At 43.3% G+C, this 19,166-nt stretch overlaps 1 protein-coding gene across 1 annotated transcript; it reads right to left on the bottom strand.

Annotated features, from left to right (window-relative positions):
• Positions 1-1,177: 1,177 nt before the first annotated feature.
• LOC109873543 (SWI/SNF-related matrix-associated actin-dependent regulator of chromatin subfamily B member 1-like) lies at positions 1,178-12,089 on the bottom strand. The gene is made up of 8 exons (XM_031808714.1): positions 12,072-12,089; positions 11,852-11,963; positions 11,615-11,762; positions 11,119-11,256; positions 6,488-6,615; positions 5,929-6,095; positions 5,592-5,785; positions 1,178-1,202 (listed from the first exon to the last, which is right to left on the bottom strand). The coding sequence occupies exons 1-8, from the start codon at positions 12,087-12,089 to the stop codon at positions 1,178-1,180; spliced, it is 930 nt and encodes a 309-aa protein (XP_031664574.1).
• Positions 12,090-19,166: the final 7,077 nt, after the last annotated feature.

Below are 19,166 nucleotides of genomic sequence, written 5' to 3'. Positions count from 1 at the left end.
GACGGTCGGCAGCACAGTACTGGGCTATTTAGCTAAAGAATCCCTGTGTGCGGACGGGAGACCGGGGTTCAATCCCCTGATGGGGAGGAAGGAGTAAGCTTGTCTCAGAGTCACCATGCTGGTCTCAGAGCAGCACGAAACGGTGCTAAAATAGCTGTAGGCTTTTGCTTCTAACTTCAATTGATAGTGTTTTTAGCCACAATCAGCCCCAACCCCAATTAATACATTTGGGCACAGTCGATAGCGTGCTGGACTTTAGGCTAGAATGTTGAGGGTTCGACATCTGCTCCCTGCTTGTTTCATTACATTATTATGCCGGTCTCAGAGCAAATAGCCTGGATTGTTACTACCACCTCGTTCCTCGCTCTCTTCCACGCGTCATTCAGGTTGCTTGTGGGCGTGCTGGCAGGATGTACTGTTTTTATTATGTAAAAAAACCTGGTATCGGATGATTGAAAAAGAAAACTTGCCAGATAGTGATTTTTGTAAATTAACTTCATGACAAAAAAATATGCACAATCGTTTGTCTCTACAAACATTTTTTTTTGCTTGACTCGTTATGATGATATAACTATTGACATTTGCTTCCCCTGTAATGTTTTGTCAGCCATCTTTGCTGAAGAAAGTCACCAGGGACAGGTGGCTCGCGTCAAATTCGTCATTGGAACCACTCGATATGATTGGTCATATAAAAACCTTGGGACCCAAATGCATAATGAGTGCTCTACCTCCCCCTTGTGGTGGTCTGGAGCAATGAATCCGTGATGCTGGGTACCTCTAAGGCCCGCTGTGTAAGCTCGCAACTTTTAAAGGAGGAACCACTGTATGTCTGTCTCACTGTCTGGGAGAAAATCTGTACAACGTTAAGACACTTCAATATGTAAAACGATCGCCATTAGACGCTAAAGGGACCGTTTTAGTGTTTAGTTGGATGGAAACTCCCTATGGATGAAGCTTTTGTTTTGGTGGAAAAACACATGGTACCCGTGCTTGTGAATAATGGATGAAGGCTAAAGGGGGTGTGTGTACACTCTGTGGTGTAAACAAGATGCAGGCTGTCTGTGTGTTTGAAATTAAAATCCTTAACAGACCCCAACTTGGGAGTCATAGGCAGGCAGCCAACTTTTAAAACCCTCCCCACACACTCTTAAGACACCACACAACATATGCAAATGCCTCAACCTGACCTCATGTTCATGTCACTGTGAGATATAGTTCATCTTACAGAACACATACAATTGAAGTCGGAGGTTTACATACACTTAGGCTGGAGTCATTAAAACTTGTTTTTCAACCACTCCACACATTTCTTGTTAACAAACTATAGTTTTGGCAAGTCGGTTAGGACATCTATTTTGTGCCTGACACAAGTCATTTTTCCAACAATTGTTTACAGAGATTATTTCACTTTCATTCACTGTATCACAATTCCAGTGGGAAGTATACATACACTATCTTGACTGTGCATTTAAAGAGCTTGGAAATTCCAGAAAATGATGTCATGGCTTTAAAAGCTTCTGATAGGCTAATTGACATCATTTGAGTCAATTGGAGGTGCACCTGTGTATGTATTTCTAAAAACATGTCTTCACTTTGTCATTATGGGATATTGTGTGTAGATGAGTGAGAAAAAAATATATTTAATCTATTTTGAATTCAGGCTGTAACAACAAAATGTGGAATAAGTCAAGAGGCATATTCAAATACATCACACTGGGGGAACTAAATGTGTTCTGGCCTTATTCCAGCAAGTATCCATGATACTGGCAACCTTACATCTTGAGTATTTAAAATATCTATTCTACAAAACAGTATGGGGAATGCTGCATTTAGGCTGAAAAATGTGTAGAGACAAAGACCTTCCAATCAAAGAGTTGCAAAATATGTGTGCGGGAATTTCTAACTCTCCATTTTGTCATTACACTGGGCAATGCATAGGATGTTAAAATGTCTGACCGAGCATGTGTGTGAACTGGGAAGGTTCTGTCTGGATCCATCAGTGTCATTAGGTGTGCTCTGTGTGTCCATACATCTGTATTCAGTGTTGTTTTTGTTTGGTGTGTGTGCGTTTGTGCAAATGCATATATTGCATTTATATGCATGTTTTGAGCAAAACAAATCAAATCAAATTTTATTTGTCACATACACATGGTTAGCAGATGTTAATGCCTGTGTAGCGAAATGCTTGTGCTTCTAGTTCCGACAATGCAGTAATAACCAACAAGTAATCTAGCTAACAATTCCAAAACTACTACCTTATAGACACAAGTGTAAGGGGATAAAGAATATGTACATAAAGATATATGAATGAGTGATGGTACAGAGCGGCATAGGCAAGATACAGTAGATGGTACTGAGTGCAGTATATACATATGAGATGAGTATGTAAACAAAGTGGCATAGTTAAAGTGGCTAGTGATACATGTATTACATAAATATGCAGTAGATGATATAGAGTACAGTATATACGTATACATATGAGATGAATAATGTAGGGTATGTAAACATTATATTAGGTAGCATTGTTTAAAGTGGCTAGTGATATATTTTACATCATTTCCCACCAGTTCCCATTATTAAAGTGGCTGGAGTTGAGTCAGTGTGTTGGCAGCAGCCACTCAATGTAAGTGGTGGCTGTTTAACAGTCTGATGGCCTTGAGATAGAAGCTGTTTTTCAGTCTCTCGGTCCCAGCTTTGATGCACCTGTACTGACCTCGCCTTCTGGATAATAGCGGGGTGAACAGGCAGTGGCTCGGGTGGTTGTTGTCCTTGATGATCTTTATGGCCTTCCTGTGACATCGGGTGGTGTAGGTGTCCTGGAGGGCAGGTAGTTTGCACCCGGTGATGCGTTGTGCAGACCTCACTACCCTCTGGAGAGCCTTACGGTTGTGGGCGGAGCAGTCGCCGTACCAGGCGGTGATACAGCCCGACAGGATGCTCTCGATTGTGCATCTGTAGAAGTTTGTGAGTGCTTTTGGTGACAAGCATAATTTCTTCAGCCTCCTGAGGTTGAAGATGCGCTGCTGCGCCTTCTTCACGATGCTGTCTGTGTGGGTGGACCAATTCAGTTTGTCTGATGTGTATGCCGAGGAACTTAAACTTAAAACGTACTACTCTCTCCACTACTGTTCCATCGATGTGGATAGGGGGTTATTCCCTCTGCTGTTTCCTGAAGTCCACAATCATCTCCTTAGTTTTGTTGACGTTGAGTGTGAGGTTATTTTCCTGACACCACACTCCGAGGGCCCTCACCCCCTCCCTGTAGGACGTCTAGTCGTTGTTGGTAATCAAGCCTACCACTGTTGTGTCATCCGCAAACTTGATGATTGAGTTGGAGGCGTGCGTGGCCACTCAGTCGTGGGTGATCAAGGAGTACAGGAGAGGGCTCAGAACGCACCCTTGTGGGGCCCCAGTGTTGAGGATCAGCGGGGTGGAGATGTTGTTGCCTACCCTCACCACCTGGGGGCGGCCCGTCAGGAAGTCCAGTACCCAGTTGACCCAGGGTCTCGAGCTTGATGACGAGCTTGGAGGGCACTATGGTGTTAAATGACGAGCTGTAGTCGATGAACAGCATTCTCACATAGGTATTCCTCTTGTCCAGATGGGTTAGGGCAGTGTGCAGTGTGGTTGAGATTGCATCGTTTGTGGACCTATTTGGGCGGTAAGCAAATTGGAGTGGGTCTAGGGTGTCAGGTAGGGTGGAGTAGATATGGTCTTTGACTAGTCTCTCAAAGCACTTCATGATGACGGAAGTGAGTGCTACGGGGCGGTAGTCGTTTAGCTCAGTTACCTTAGCTTTCTTGGGAACAGGAACAATGGTGGCCCTCTTGAAGCATGTGGGAACAACAGACTGGGATAGGGATTGATTAAATATGTCCGTAAACACACCAGCCAGCTGGTCTGCGCATGCTCTGAGGCGCGGCTGGGGATGCCGTCTGGGCCTGCAGCCTTGCGAGTGTTGACACGTTTAAATGTTTTCCTCACGTCGGCTGCAGTGAAGGAGAGTCCGCATGTTTTAGTTGCGGGCCGTGTCAGTGGCACTGTATTGTCCTCAAAGTGGGCAAAAAAGTTATTTAGTCTGCCTGGGAGCAAGACATCCTGGTCCGGGACGGGGCTGGTTTTCTTTTTGTAATCCGTGATTGACTGTAGACCCTGCCACATACCTCTTGTGTCTGAGCCGTTGAATTGAGAATCTACTTTGTCTCTATACTGACACTTAGCTTGTTTGATTGCCTTGCGGAGGGAATAGTTACACTGTTTGTATTCGGTCATGTTTCCGGTCAACTTGCCCTGATTAAAAGCAGTGGTTCGCACTTTCAGTTTCACACGAATGCTGCTATCAATCCACGGTTTCTGGTTTGGGAATGTTTTAATCGTTGCTATGGGAACGACATCTTCAACGCACGTTCTAATGAACTCGCTCACCGAATCAGCGTATTCGTCAATGTTGTTGTCTGACACAATACGAAACATATCCCAGTCCACATGATGGAAGCAGTCTTGGAGTGTGGAATCAGATTGGTCGGACCAGCGTGGAACAGACCTTAGCGCGGGAGCTTCTTGTTTTAGTTTCTGTCTGTAGGCAGGGATCAACAAAATGGAGTCGTGGTCAGCTTTTCCAAATCGAGAGCGGGGCAGGGCCTTATGTGCGTCGCGGAAGTTAGAATATCAATGATCCAAGGTTTTTCCAGCCCTGGTTGCGCAATCGATATGCTGATACAATTTAGGGAGTCTTGTTTTCAGATTAGCCTTGTTAAAATCCCCAGCTACAATGAATGCAGCCTCCGGATATATGGATTCCAGTTTGCAAAGAGTCAAATAAAGTTCGTTCAGAGCTATCGATGTGTCTGCTTGGGGGGGAATATATACGGCTGTGATTATAATCGAAGAGAATACCCTTGGTAGATAATGCGGTCGACATTTGATTGTGAGGAATTCTAAATCAGGTGAACAGAAGGACTTGAGTTCCTGTATGTTGTTGTGGCCACACCACGTCACGTTAACCATGAAGCATACGCCCCCGCCCCTCTTCTTACCAGAAAGATGTTTGTTTCTGTCGGCGCGATGCATGGAGAAACCAGCTGGCTGCACCGACTCCGATAGCGTCTCTCCAGTGAGCCATGTTTCCGTGAAGCAAAGAACGTTACAGTCTCTGATGTCCCTCTGGAATGCTACCCTTGCTCGGATTTCATCAACCTTGTTGTCAAGAGACTGGACATTGGCGAGAAGATTGCTAGGGAGTGGTGCACGATGTGCCTGTCTCTGGAGTCTGACCAGAAGACCGCTTCGTTTCCCACTTTTATGAAGTCGTTTTTTTTCGTCGCCGGCTGGGATCCATTCCGTTGTCCTGGGTGAAAGGCAGAACACAGGATCCGCTTCGCGAAAGTCATATTCTTGGTCGTACTGATGGTAAGTTGACGCTGCTCTTATGTTCAGTAGTTCTTCTCGACTGTATGTAATGAAACCTAAGATGACCTGGGGTACCAATGTAAGAAATAACACGTAAAAAAAACAAAAAACTGCATAGTTTCCTAGGAACGCGAAGCGAGGCGGCCATCTCTGTCGGCGCCGGAAGTAAGGATCTGTGGTACCTGAAGGCGTACGTCCTCTGGTGCCAGCTGAGCTGGCCGCGGATGCTGTAGGCAATGGTAGTAACAAACTCTCCTCCTCCCAGGCCCAGCTCGGAGCACAGCATCAGGGCAAACGTCTCCGGAGAGTTCTCCCTCTCCAACATGTCCCACTCAAACTGGTCCACCAGGGAGATGTTCCCCACGTGGATGTTCAGCTGAGACACACACGTTTAAGAAATACAGTATGTATAGGACTGATGTTATGACAACCCCTTCATGTTATTACTGAGATGCAACCCTTGGCCTGTGCTCCCATTGCAGCAGTGAATTGATTGTGTGTGACTGTGTATGTGCCCACCTTGATGATGACCCTCTGGTCGGTCTGTTCATCCAGGATGCTGTCTGTGGGGTAGGACTCTATCTGCTGGCGGATAGCTGAGGCGATGGCCGGGGCAAAGGCCAGGGGGTTCAGGTCCAGGTCGTCACACAGGATCTCAGCAAACATCTCCGGGGTCATCAGCTTCTCTGGAGGGACAGGAGAGGACGGTGAGTGGAGGCAAAGAGAGAATGAACAGGGGTGAATGTCAATAGTTTGAATGGCTTCCTATCCTTGTGTTCTTTCCTATAATCACCCTGACGTGAAAGAACAAAGCTGATGAGAGCAGGATTTTTCCTTAGTAGGCATCCATCACTTTGCTTCCATCTGACCAGTGTATTTTCAGATCAGTGCAGATGAAGCAGATGAGACTAGGATAGGAAGGAAGCCACTTTAGACTATTGAGATGTGGCTCAAAGTGCGGTTGCTGCTGGGCAGCGATTCTATAACCTTATAAGTAATTTTCAGAATAACATCCCAAACTAGAGTTTTTAACTCCAAAGCAGTCTTCCAGACAAGGGAATGGATAGTGGAGCAGTACCATTCATGTTCCAGGTGAAGGCATCTCGGAGCTTCTGCCCGTCAATCTCCATGTCCAGACGAATGGGAACCAACACCTCGGCCTGAGACGCATTCTCGTGGATCACCGCCGGGTCGTGGTCGTCAAAGCTTCACAGAAGGAAAAGGGGGAGAAGATATAAGGTATTAGATCACGCTACAACCTACGAAAAGTAGTAAAATCATTTGTTTGTCTCCCCATCATTCTTGGAGACATTTAAAGACACTTATCATGAATACCAGGTGGTAACATCTACCCCTAATTTAGCTTCTACTCGTCTTCAGCTGGTCGTTGCTAACAAAAGATGAACCCAATAAGCGTCATTGTACACCGGTGGCCACCATTGGGAATTTATGATGAATTGATGTTTATCACATGGGAATTCTGTGTCTCTCTCGCTCTCATCATTCTACTAGCCTGGTGGCCCAGGCTGTTTTTACTTTAGCCAACTGCTTTCCGTGTTCATTCATTTGTTATCTCAACATGTGTTTGGCATGACAACAATAGAAGAGTTGGCTCCGCACATACAGAATGGGACCAGGTTGGTATCCTACACATTCTTAGTAAAGTATTTTAAGTTCTGTGTTAGACCCCAGGAAGATTAGCTGATGGCATGACCTCAGCTAATGGGCATCCTAATAGAATTCAAATTCAACAATGGTAAATTCTATTGTCCTGCAAAATTGGGTGCACAGTGAAAGATTCAGTCATCTGTCGCTCTATAGGGTATTTTCTGGACTAAATGTCCATCAACACTAGCATTCAGAGAGCAGCATACACAACATGCACTGTTCAACAGATCACATCTGCACCAGAAAAAAGGAGAGATGTTCACTAGCGAGGCCACACAATGGATCCTCTGCTAAAACCACAGGAAAAGAGCAATGCTTTTGAGCCAGACATGCTGACTTATGTGTTTTCAAGCTTTCAAAAAAAAAGACAAAAAAGAGATGTGATTTCTAGAATTGGATGGGCCTTTTGGAGACAATTGCATCACAACTGTTGACTGCCTAGCAGGGAAAATGTGGGAGTAACATTTGTTTTGGACCTGGTGAGGAGGATTCCAACAAACAGAACAGTAGTAGACCTCAGGGGTAAACAAGTGTTAACAAAACCAGCATCTCGGGAACACTACACTAATGCTGTTTCCTACAACTTGTGTTCTCTATCATTCAATCATCCTCACTAGCATGATAGCCTCATAGGCTATACAAGGTGAAAAGGCATCACGGGGCATTCACCCACAGTTTGCGTCGCTCTTTGTTCCTTCAAATAATTGAGTTATTTAGGCCTCCATTTTTCACAAGTCAAGGGTGTCTTATTCCTAAACTAACTTTTCCACCATTAGATAGATACTAAATGATGTTAGGATCTTGTTTATGTACTTTACTTTATTATCTCAACCGTAAACCATCTAGAGAACTTAGTTACAAACACAATCAGCAACTAAACAAAGATGCCATGAAAACAAGAGATATGGTCAGAGACCGTGACTGTTGAAAACATGGCAACGGCGCTTAAGAGCCTCCATCTTTCAAGGTCAGCAAAAAGTGCCCGAGTAGGCGGATCTGTTTTGATATGTTCCAGCGACACAATTAAATGCTTTTGTTATCTAGACAAGTGGGCTGTGGAAAGGGGGAGAGAGGGAAGGATGTTCTCATAGACGGTCATGTCAGGGGACAGTGCTTGCTTTCTGGAAGACCACAAGAAAAACACTTGATGAATGAGCAGAGGGAGTCTGTCTCAAGTTGTATCTGCTGACCCTCAAATAGCTTGAGAGGGTGAAACAGACTGCGACTGAACCATTCCTTCATTTTCCCCACACTAAGGATCGCCGTCATGCAGTCACTGATGAGCGACGTTATGACGAGCAGAGCTGAGACTCATCCGCTAATGTGGACATCTCAGGACTTTTCCAAAAGGCTAATTATCACAAGAGAAATGGAGCAAGTACCTCGACGCTGTCAATGAGAAAAAGAGTACAAACACACTTTTGCACAAGTCATCAAAAGGGCCCTTCTAACCCAGCCTGAAAAGTGCAGAGATTATTCTCAATGTAGGTCTTTCTATAAATAATGGGGCCAATGTGTCACATTGCGATCAACATTTCAAAATGGTTTGAAATGAAACATATATTTTTATGCAGTTCCAAATGTGTACTTATGGGCCAATTTGCATATATTCCTCTAAGTCCACATACAACATCATAAGCCTAGGACTATACATCCTTAAGCAGGGTTGATACAGACATTGGCAAGTCAAATTTAAGGACTTTCAGGGAGGAACTTTTTCCAAGTACGTAATTGTCATTTTCAAGGACCTCGATGTTATAAAATTGTGCAGCAGCGGTTAAGAGCATTGGGCCAGTAACCAAAAGGTTGCTGGTCAGAATCTCAGAGTCGACTAGGTGAAAGGTCTGTTGATGTGCCCTTGAACAAGGCACTTCAACCTAATTGCTCCCGTAAGTCGCTCTGGATAAGAGCATCTGCCGAACGACTAAAATGTAAGGCTTAATATAGAACCCCTCCCTCCTCCAAAATATGACAAGGGTAATATTTTAAAAAGGGCAATAAGGGCAATAATAAATTACTTTTTTAGGCTTTGCCAATGCACTGATTTTCAAATGATTATTATATAAAAAATATGAGCATAATATAGACTTGCCTGACTAAATAAATTGGATGCATGCATGGTGATTTCTCTGTAGCCTGTGGCAAATTCAGGCTCACATAAAAAAGCCATGAATAAAAGTAGAATTAACCTCAACATCTGTTTTGATAATGAGAAAGCGAACAAAAAAACATATGAAAACATGAACTCATTACCTTGATGCTTTCTCTGTTAAATCTAACAAGACCCTGCTGTAAATCAAGCAGACTAAAACAGATGATCAACATCAATTCGCCAGGGACATTAGATCCCATGTGGATCCAGTCACAACGGTCTTCACCGACGTACTGTAACATATGAGATATTTTTTCCTGCATTTGTTTTGTAAAATCTAGTAAAATGCCATAAAAAACAATTATGTCCAATACAAAAAAGTAAAAACCACTAAATAAAATACCATTCCATTCCTACCGTCATCCAATGACATCTAGGCAGTTTCTACAGCGATTTGTCTGAGAATAAAAGACAACACAAACACTTCCCTTTAGGACCCAGACACAAATTACAAACATATTCCCTTAATAAGACCAGCATGAATACAAACATATTCCATGATTTTAAAAGAATTAAATAAAAAAAGGTATCATCACAAGAGCTGTTTCTCACTTGACTGTCATTCAGAAAATTCCTTCCTGGATCAGATAATGTGTGGAATTATCACAGTGTAATTAAACAGCTCGACACCAAATGTTGGATGCAAAAGTATTACAAAATTGAAGAACCACGTTAACGAAGTATCAATAAAGTATTTTGTAAATATTACAAAACGTAAGCTCATTCGTAGCTCATTCACAGCCATATAAGGAGTCATTGGCATGAGGCGGTTTCAAAAAATGCGGCACTTCCTGGTTGGATTTTATCTGTGTTTCGCCTGTAACATCAGTTCTGTGGCACTCACAGACAATATATTTGCAGTTTTGGAAACGTCAGAGTGTCTTCTTTCCAAAGTTGTCAATTATATGCATAGGCGAGCATCTTTTTGTGACAAAATATCTTGTTTAAAACGGGAATGTTTTTCATCCAAAAATTTAAATAGCGCCCCTAAATCCAACTGGTTAATAATCATTCTGTTCAATCGGCTTCTTGATATGCCACCCCTGTCAGTTTGATGGATTAACTTGGTAAAGGAGAAATGCTAACTAACAGGGATGTAAACAAATCTGTGCACAAAATGTGAGAGAAATAAGTGCATATGGAACATTTCTGTGATCTTTTATTTCAGCTCATGAAACCATCACATTACATGTTGCTGTCACGCCCTGGTCTTAGTATTTTGTGTTTTCTTTATTTATTTGGTCAGGCCAGGGTGTGACATGGGTTTATTTTGTGTTGTGTTATGTATGGGGGTTTTTCATAGGTTTTGGGATTGTGGCTTAGTGGGGTTTTCTAGCATAGTCTAGATGCATTTTGGTCCGACTCTCTTTCACCCGAAAAGAAAACCGTAACAGTTGCGTTTATATTTTTGTTCAGTATAGTTACAAAACAAACAAAAAAGTCTGATAGCTAGATCCAGGATTCATGTTCAATGTCTAATTTAACTTTTTATTGGTAAATATATGATATAACGACAACTTGCTTTACCATAAAAGAAAGGACAGAAAAGTCACACGATTTTGGACAAATCCGTCAAGACACCAACCATGAGAAAGTTAAACATAGGTTTTAAATCAACTTGTGAATTTTATGGAATAGATCCCCCTTATATCTTAAGGTAATGACATGAAGCTAATTGGCAGATTATTATCAATGACTTATCAACAACTGTAACAAGTTGTCCAGCATAGGAAATACTCACTTGTACCCTAGTTTATAGAAAGATGCATGTGTATTGCTCCATGACGAAATGGCACAGGTCCATCTATATAAAATGGCACACACACACTCAGTACACTCAGTATCAATACAGACACACCCACTGGCCAATGTGGGTTTGCTTTCCTCACCACAGGGGGAAGGTCCTCTTCTTTTCGCGGCCCATTCGGTTGTGATTGATGGTGGTGGAGCAGGGCACAGCATCCAGGTGGTGGGAGCTGTTGGGCAGCGTGGGGACCCACTGGCTGTTCCTCTTTGGCTTCTGCTCCCTGGGATGGACAGAGAAGTACTAGGGACTTTTGACATGAGGACATATGACGAACAAAACCCCTTTGGCTTAGTTCACACTCTAAAAAGGCTCTACTCAAATAAAGCACATCATACGGTGACACTTTCTGTACTTTGAAAGTTCTATATCTTGAAAGAATTATGCTAATATTCAAACAAATTTGGGACTGGATCAACAGTGGACGAATGAAACAAATAGCAAAAGATAGTTTTAGTGGAATTTCTGTTTTGGCAGGCATACTCCCGAAATTCGGTATGAATCATATTGTCATGCACTAGTAGCACTCGGTTCTTTCCTAACGCAAAAGACTATATGGTGAGATAAGAGGGAAGCATTACCTGAGGTACGCCGGTGGCTCTGTGCTTACGGAAACCGCTTTGTACTTCTCATCATTCCCCTCAAATATCTCTTCACATTCGGACGCCTTCAGCAGAGACACCCTTCTGGCTAAAAGTTGTGTTAATAATATCCTAGAGTTCTTGCGGTCTGGACTTATAGGATAAGTGGCTGTGTGAAAAACAATAAAAATATAGTTTTTCATAAGATAATGTGTCTGACAAGAGTGTGTTACTCACTGTGTGATGATGCTACAATCTTCTTCCTTTCCTCTACTGAGGCTAACCTCCTCCAGAGAGATGGGCACCTTTTATACAGAGAGCCCCTGAACATACGGAGGTAGTTTCCAACCTGAGGGCAAGGAAGAGAGTACATTTTTTTGCATTAAGAGTATAGGGCTCAGACAGTCCAGAAAGAACCCCAAGACCCTACACTTCATGTAGCTCCCTGTTCACCTACCACTGCGTGGTCGTGCATGACTCCAACACAACCATCACGTTTGCTGACGACACGACGGTGGTAGGCCTGATCACCGGTGATGATGAGACAGCCCACAGCAGGGTTTCCCAAACTAGGTGTCGCAACCCCATGAGGGGGTCACCTGATGTGAAAACATGGTGAGGAGATCACGTCAGAAACCTCTGATAGCCTGGTTGTAATAAACAGACCGGTTTCTGTTTTCTTCCTACAAATGTGGCTCTTTTCAGATTTAAGCTACAAAGTATTATGATACGAGTCTCAGGAACATTTATATTTATATATATACAGTGGGGCAAAAAAAGTATTTAGTCAGCCACCAATTGTGCAAGTTCTCCTACTTAAAAAGATGAGAGGCCTGTAATTTTCATCATAGGTACCACATGGCCAGGTGTCTGACCTCCTCCCTATATGTTGTCTCATCGCTGTCGGTGATCAGACCTAACATTGTTGTGTCATCAGCAAACTTGATGATGGTGTTGGAGTTGTGCCTGGCCATGCAGTCATGAGTGAACAGGGAGTACAGGAAGGGACTGAGCACGCACTCCTGAGGGGCCCCAGTGTTGAGGATCAGTGTGGCGGATGTGTTGTTACCTACCCTTGCCATCTGGGGGCGGCCCATCAGGAAGTCCAGGATCCAGTTGCAGAGGGAGGTGTTTAGTCCCAGGGTCCTTAGCTTAGTGTTTAGCTTTGAGGACACTATGGTGTTGAACACTGAGCTGTAGTCAATTAATTGCATTCTCACGTAGGTGTTCCTTTTGTCCAGGTGGGAAAGGGCAGTGTTGAGTGCAATAGAGATTGCATCATCTGTGGATCTGTTGGGGTGGTATGCAGATTTGGAGTGGGTCTAGGGTTTCTGGGATAATGGTGTTGATGTGAGCCATGACCAGCCTTTCAAAGCATGTCATGGCTACAGATGTGAGTGCTACGGGTCAGTAGTCATTTAGGCAGGTTACCTTACTGTTCTTGGGCATAGGGACTATGGTTGTCTGCTTGAAACATGTTGGCATTACAGGCTCAGACAGGGACAGTTGAAAATGTCAGTGAAGACACTTGCCAGTTGGTCAGCGCATGCTCGGAGTACACGTAATCAAGCTCGGAGTACACGGAATCCGGCCTTGTGAATGTTGACCTGTTTAAAGGTCTTACTCACATCGGCTGCGGAGAGCCTGATCACAATGTCGTCCAGAACAAGCTGATGCTCTCATGCATGTTTAAGTGTTACTTGCCTCCAAGAGAGCATAGAAGTTATTTAGCTCGTCTGGTAGGCTCGTGTCACTGGGCAGCTCTCGGCTGTGCTTCCCTTTGTAGTCTGTAATAGTTTGCAAGCCCTGACACATCCGACGAGCGTCTGAGCCGGTGTAGTACGATTCGATAGCCACCACTAGTAAGATAGCTATCTTTATGGGAATGGTGATATGAGTATGACGCTCGTCGGATGTAATCCGTGTTGTTTCAGGGAATCCTGAGAACTAGTAAACTAGGCTGTTGTCTCGTGAAACAGTGGGTGTAAAGAATCTAACTAGATTAAGAATTTACTGCAAATGTAATTTTGTACGGTTGAATTTTGTACGTTTGAAACATCCTGCAGAGCAGCAGATCTCGCCTATGACACACGGCGGCGAGCTGCAGATCCCCTCCTGGTCCTCATGTCCATCCTCATGAAGTTATGGAGGACACAGGTAGCCTTCACATGCCTGAATTCCTCGAGGAGGCAGTCCCAGATGGCCTTGGTCACCCAACCTTGTAACTGTAGGCAATCGTTTTGAAGGAATCTCCAACCTCCTGCAAGGTATCTGCAGGAATATGGAAAATGTCATTATTAGACTTTTACATCACCAGCTCATTGTGAATTACTAATGTATTATTTATCTTATAACAAATCATTATAACATTGGATATATAGATGCATGTGTATGTGACAACAGCAGGATCATATCAAGGATAGCATCACAAATGAATACATAAATACCACTTGAATGTTGATGATGAGTTTATCATTTGAATGAGCTGTGTAGTGCTAAGGCAAAAACAAAAATGTGCACGCCTTTGAGTTTCCAGGACCAGATCTGCGAACCACTCCTCTTCATTGGTACCTCTTCATCTGCAGACAGGCTTTCACAGCTCTCAGTATCTAAGGACAGACAACATCACACGAAAAATACCTAATTATACACAAATTAGACAGCACTGAATATTATGTTACTATTATCTCTGTCATCACTTCTAGGGACTGGAACTACACAAAAGTACCTGCCCAATCCAGAATAGCCTACTCTCTCACTTTGAGAGTTGGGGCTGCTATCCTTTCACCCTCCTCCATGGCTGTTAGCTAGCTACCTACAAATATATTTGGAGTTAGTTTTTTACAATCATAAATACATCAAGATAGCTAGCTAATATGAAGTTAGGTAGCTGGTGATATTTAATTATCTTAGCTAGATAGCCATGCAGTATGTAAAGTTGGCTAGATGGGTAGCTAGCTATGTTAGCAGCACATTTGAGTTAGCCTGCACTTTAGCTAGTTAGCAAGTAATAGATTTTAAATGTATTTACTTACAGTACTTGAATAGCTTCTACCAGCCATGTGGACATTTGGAAACAGGACAGCACAGATTGTTTGTCACAGAAAGGTTTACAGCATATTACTATTTACCTGTAAATAAATTCATGAAATGGAGAATGGATCAAACTATTTATCCATTTAATAACCAGACATTCATACAAACTTGCTATAATTCATTCTTGAAGCACAATTGAACGTTCTGCTATATGGCACACCCACAAGTGAGCCACAATTTACTGCATACCTGCGAGGGTAAAAAAAAAACCCACCCTGTTATGAACTCTTTTTAAATTAAATTGTTTATATATATTGACTTTCAATGTACTTAACAGTAAGTTTTCACCAACAACGAATTCAGCAGAAGTTCCGCCCTCATTCATTTTTAAGGAGGGCACGCAGAGAAATGTGTGGAGGTTTGTTGGAAGGTGAGTGGCGAGAACCCTGCGTTGGTGTGAAACATTGTCAAGCTGAGGTGCCCCCTCTGGTCAAAACCCTACGTAACTGGGCCCGTAACTGGGCTCTAGCAGGTGGTGTTTTTCATTTATTTATTTTTGCTCACCAAGCAAGGAGTTTTTGTATAGAGGTCAATGAGAGACTATCGAATTTGGTGGTTAATAAAAAAATGTATGGCCTATTTTCTACAAGTGGCTTATTTGATCGAATACAAGTTTCGTAATGCTTAGGAATACTGGTAATAAATAGGACACGTGAGAGTGAGAGGTCGTTTTCCTGACACCACACTCCGAGAGCCCTCACCTCCTCCCTGTAGGCTGTGTCGTCGTTGTTGGTAATCAAGCCTACTGCTGTTGTGTCGTCCGCAAACTTGATGATTGAGTTGGAGGCATGCATGGCCACGCAGTCATAGGTTAACAGGGAGTACAGGAGGGGGCTGAGCACACACCCTTGTGGGGCCCCAGTATTGAGGATCAGCGAAGCAGAGATGTTGTTTCCTACCTTCACCACCTGGGGGCAGCTCGTCAGGAAGTCCAGGGCGGGGTTGCACAGGGCGGGGTTGACACCCAGGGCCTCAAGCTTAACGATGAGCTTGGAGGGTACTATGATGTTGAATGCTGAGCTCTAGTCAATGAAAAGCATTCTTACATAGGTATTCCGCTTGTCCAGGTGGGGTATGGCAGTGTGCAATGTGATGGAGATTGCATCGTCTGTGGACCTATTGGGGGGGCGAGAAAATTTAAGTAGGTCTAGGGTGACAGGTAAGGTGGAGGTGATATGATCCTTGACTAGTCTCTCAATGCACTTCATGATGACAGAAATGTTACAGGGCAATAGTCATTTAGTTCAGTTACCTTTGCATTCTTGGGTACAGGAACAATGGTGGCCATCTTGAAGCATGTGGGGACTGCAGACTGGGATAGGGAGAGATTGAATATGTCCGTAAACACACCAGCCAACTGGTCGGCCACAGAGAAGTAGAGCCCACAGTCCTTGGTAGCAGGCCGCGTCTGTGTATTATCATCAAAGCAGGCAAAGAAGATGTTTAGTTTGTCTGAAAGCAAGACGTCGGTATCCATGACGCGGCTGGTTTTCCTTTTGTAGTCCGTGATTGACTGTAGACCCAGCCACATACACCTCATGTCTGAGTTGTTGAATTGCGACTCCACTTTGTCTCTATACTGACATTTTCCTTGTTCATTTTGCTTGTTGGATTGCCTTGCAGAGGGAATAACTACACTGTTTATATTCAGCCATATTCCCAGTCACCTTTCCATGGTTAAATGCGGTGATTCGCGGTTTCAGTTTTGCGTGAATGCCGCCATCTATCCACGGTTTCTGGTTAGGGTAGGTTTTAATAGTCACAGTGGTTACAACATCTCCAATGCACTTCCTTATAAACTCACTCACCGAATCAGCGTATACGTCAATATTATTCTCTTTTCTACCCAGAACATATCCCAGTCCCCATGATCAAAACAATCTTGAAGTGTGGATTCCAATTGGTCAGACTAGCATTGAATAGTCCTAAGTCCTAGGTACTTCCTGTTTGAGTTTCTGCCTATAGGAAGGGAGGAGCAAAATGTAGTCGTGGTCAGATTTGCTGAAAGGAGTGCGGGGGAGGGCCTTGTAGGCATTGCGGAAGTTAGAGTAGCAGTGATCCAGTGTTTTCCAGCGCAAGTGCGACAGTCAATGTGCTGATAGAATTTAGGTAGACTTGTTCTCAAATTTGCTTTGTTAAAATCCCTAGCTACAATAAATGCAGCCTCAGAATATATGTGTCACCTATACTCCCTCTCCGGCCTCTAGGTCATCAGGCTGCTGATTATCCCGCACACCTGTCACCATCGTCTCGCACACCTGCGCCCCATGACACTCACCTGGACTCCATCACCTCCTTGATTACCTACCTTTTATATGTGACTCCCTTGGGTTTCTTCCCCAGTCGTCATTGTTCCTGTTTCATGTCAGGCGTTGTTTGTGTTTTGTGTTCATTGTTTCTTTTGTTTATTAAAACACTCTGAACCTGCTTCCCTACTCTCAGCGCACTCGTTACAATATGGTTTCATGAAGATGGATTACTGGGCTGAACACGCTAACAACAAATGGCTATTTGGACATAAATGATGGAACTTTATGGAACAAATCAGTAATTTATTGTCGAAACTGGGATTCCTGGGAGTGCCTTCTGATGAAGATCATCAATGGTAAGTGAATATTTATGGTGTTGTTTCTAACTTTGTTGATTCCAAAAGGGCAGATATTCCTCTGGCTGTTTTGGGTTCTGAGTGCCGTTTTCAGATTATGCTTTTTACGTAAAGTAAAAAAAAGAAATCTGACACAGCTGTTTAAGGAGAAGTAACTTTTATCAATGTTTATTATGAGTATTTCTGCAAAATCACCAGATGTTTTGGAATCAAAACATTACTGCACGTAAGGCGCCAATGTAAACTGAGATTTTTGGATATAAATATGCACATTATCGAACAAAACATACATGTATGTCCATTCATTGTGTAACATGATGTCAACATTCATTTAATCTATATTTCTGCTTTTTGTGACTCCTATCTTTGGCTGGAAAAATCTCTGTGTTTTTTCGACTTGGCAGTGATCTAACATAATCAGATGTTGTGCTTTAGCTGTAAAGAATTTTTGAAAGATGTTTATCTTCCATTTGCTGTATTGCACTTGTTAATGTGTGAAAGTTACATATTTCCCAAAAATATTTTTGATATTTGCGCGCTGCCTTTTCAGCGGAATGTTGTTCCGCTAGCAGAACCCCTGCGCTGGAAAGGTTCATCTAACAGCAGCAGGCAAAGACAGGTCAAGGGCAGGCAGGGGTCAATAATCTAGATAGGTGGGGCAAAGGTACAGGACGGCAGGCAGGCTCAGGGTCAGGATAGGCAGAGGTCAGTAATCCAGATAGGTGGGGCAAAGGTACAGGACGGCAGGCAGGCTGAAGGTCAGGGCAGGCAGAAAAGGTCAAAACCGGGAAAACTAGAAAACAGGCACAATTGAGATACAGGAACAGCGAGAAAACCGCTGGTAGGATTGACGAAACAAAACGAACTGGCAACAAACAGAGAACACCGGTATAAATACACAGGGGATAATGGGGAGATGGGCGACACCTGGAGGGGGGTGGAGACAATCACACAGACAGGTGAAACAGACCAGGGTGTGACAGACAGAATCACAATTTACTGGGGTTATTTGATTGCAAATTTGCAGACAGAGTCAAAAAGAGAACACACAGAAGGCTGTTGTATAAAACAGCTGTCTCCGGATTACATCTTCAAACTAAGAGCAACCATGGCATCCGTGACAGAGAGGGAGAAGAGTCCATCCGGGTAAGAGAGTCTAGCTAGCTACGTCTTCAGACATTACACGTTTCTAATTTAGTCAAAGGTCCTGCATCAGTGGTAATAGGGGTAGGAAATACATGGAGTTGTCCCATTTGAAATCACCTAGTTGTGTAAGTCAAAGTCCTGCTGCTCCGCCTCTTCATTGGTGTAAGGTGTGTGGAAAGCATTTCATCTCCATGATTTCTTTAGTTAGTCACATGAAAATGCATAGTGAAAGTGAATAATAATAAGTTAATAATGCACATGGGAATTCACAAAGGGGAGAAATTCTTAAAATGGCCACATTTTGGGAAATGTTTCAGCAACAGCTTTAATATGTTCCAACACATTAGGAGGGAGAAAACCTATCAATGTCCTCATTGTGGCATAGGTTTCAGCAATAACTCTAATCTGAAAGTTTACATCAGGAGCCACACAAGGGAGAAAACCTATCAATGTCCTCATTGTGGCATAGGTTTCAGCAATAACTCTAATCTGAAAGTTTACATCAGGAGCCACACAAGGGAGAAATCGTATCACTTTTGTGGCAAAGGTTTCAGCAATAGCTCTCATCTGAAAGTTTACATCAGGAGCCACACAAGGGAGAAATCGTATCACTTTTGTGGCAAAGGTTTCAGCAATAGCTCTCATCTGAAAGTTTACATCAGGAGCCACATAAGGGAGAAATCGTATCACCTTTGTGGCAAAGGA

The sequence above is a fragment of the Oncorhynchus kisutch genome, linkage group LG29 (assembly GCF_002021735.2).
Source record: "Oncorhynchus kisutch isolate 150728-3 linkage group LG29, Okis_V2, whole genome shotgun sequence".
Lineage (NCBI taxonomy): Eukaryota > Metazoa > Chordata > Actinopteri > Salmoniformes > Salmonidae > Oncorhynchus > Oncorhynchus kisutch.
The sequence above is the reverse complement of the archived record's forward strand: the minus strand, read 5'-3'. Positions and strand labels throughout refer to the sequence as shown.

Coding starts and splice junctions, on each gene's coding strand:
- LOC109873543 (XM_031808714.1), bottom strand. Junction 6,616..11,118: donor AAGAGGACCTTCCCCCTGTG/GTGAGGAAAGCA, acceptor CCTTCTGTGAAG/CTTTGACGACCACGACCCGG. Junction 1,203..5,591: donor CAGAGGACGTACGCCTTCAG/GTACCACAGATC, acceptor TATATCTCACAG/TGACATGAACATGAGGTCAG.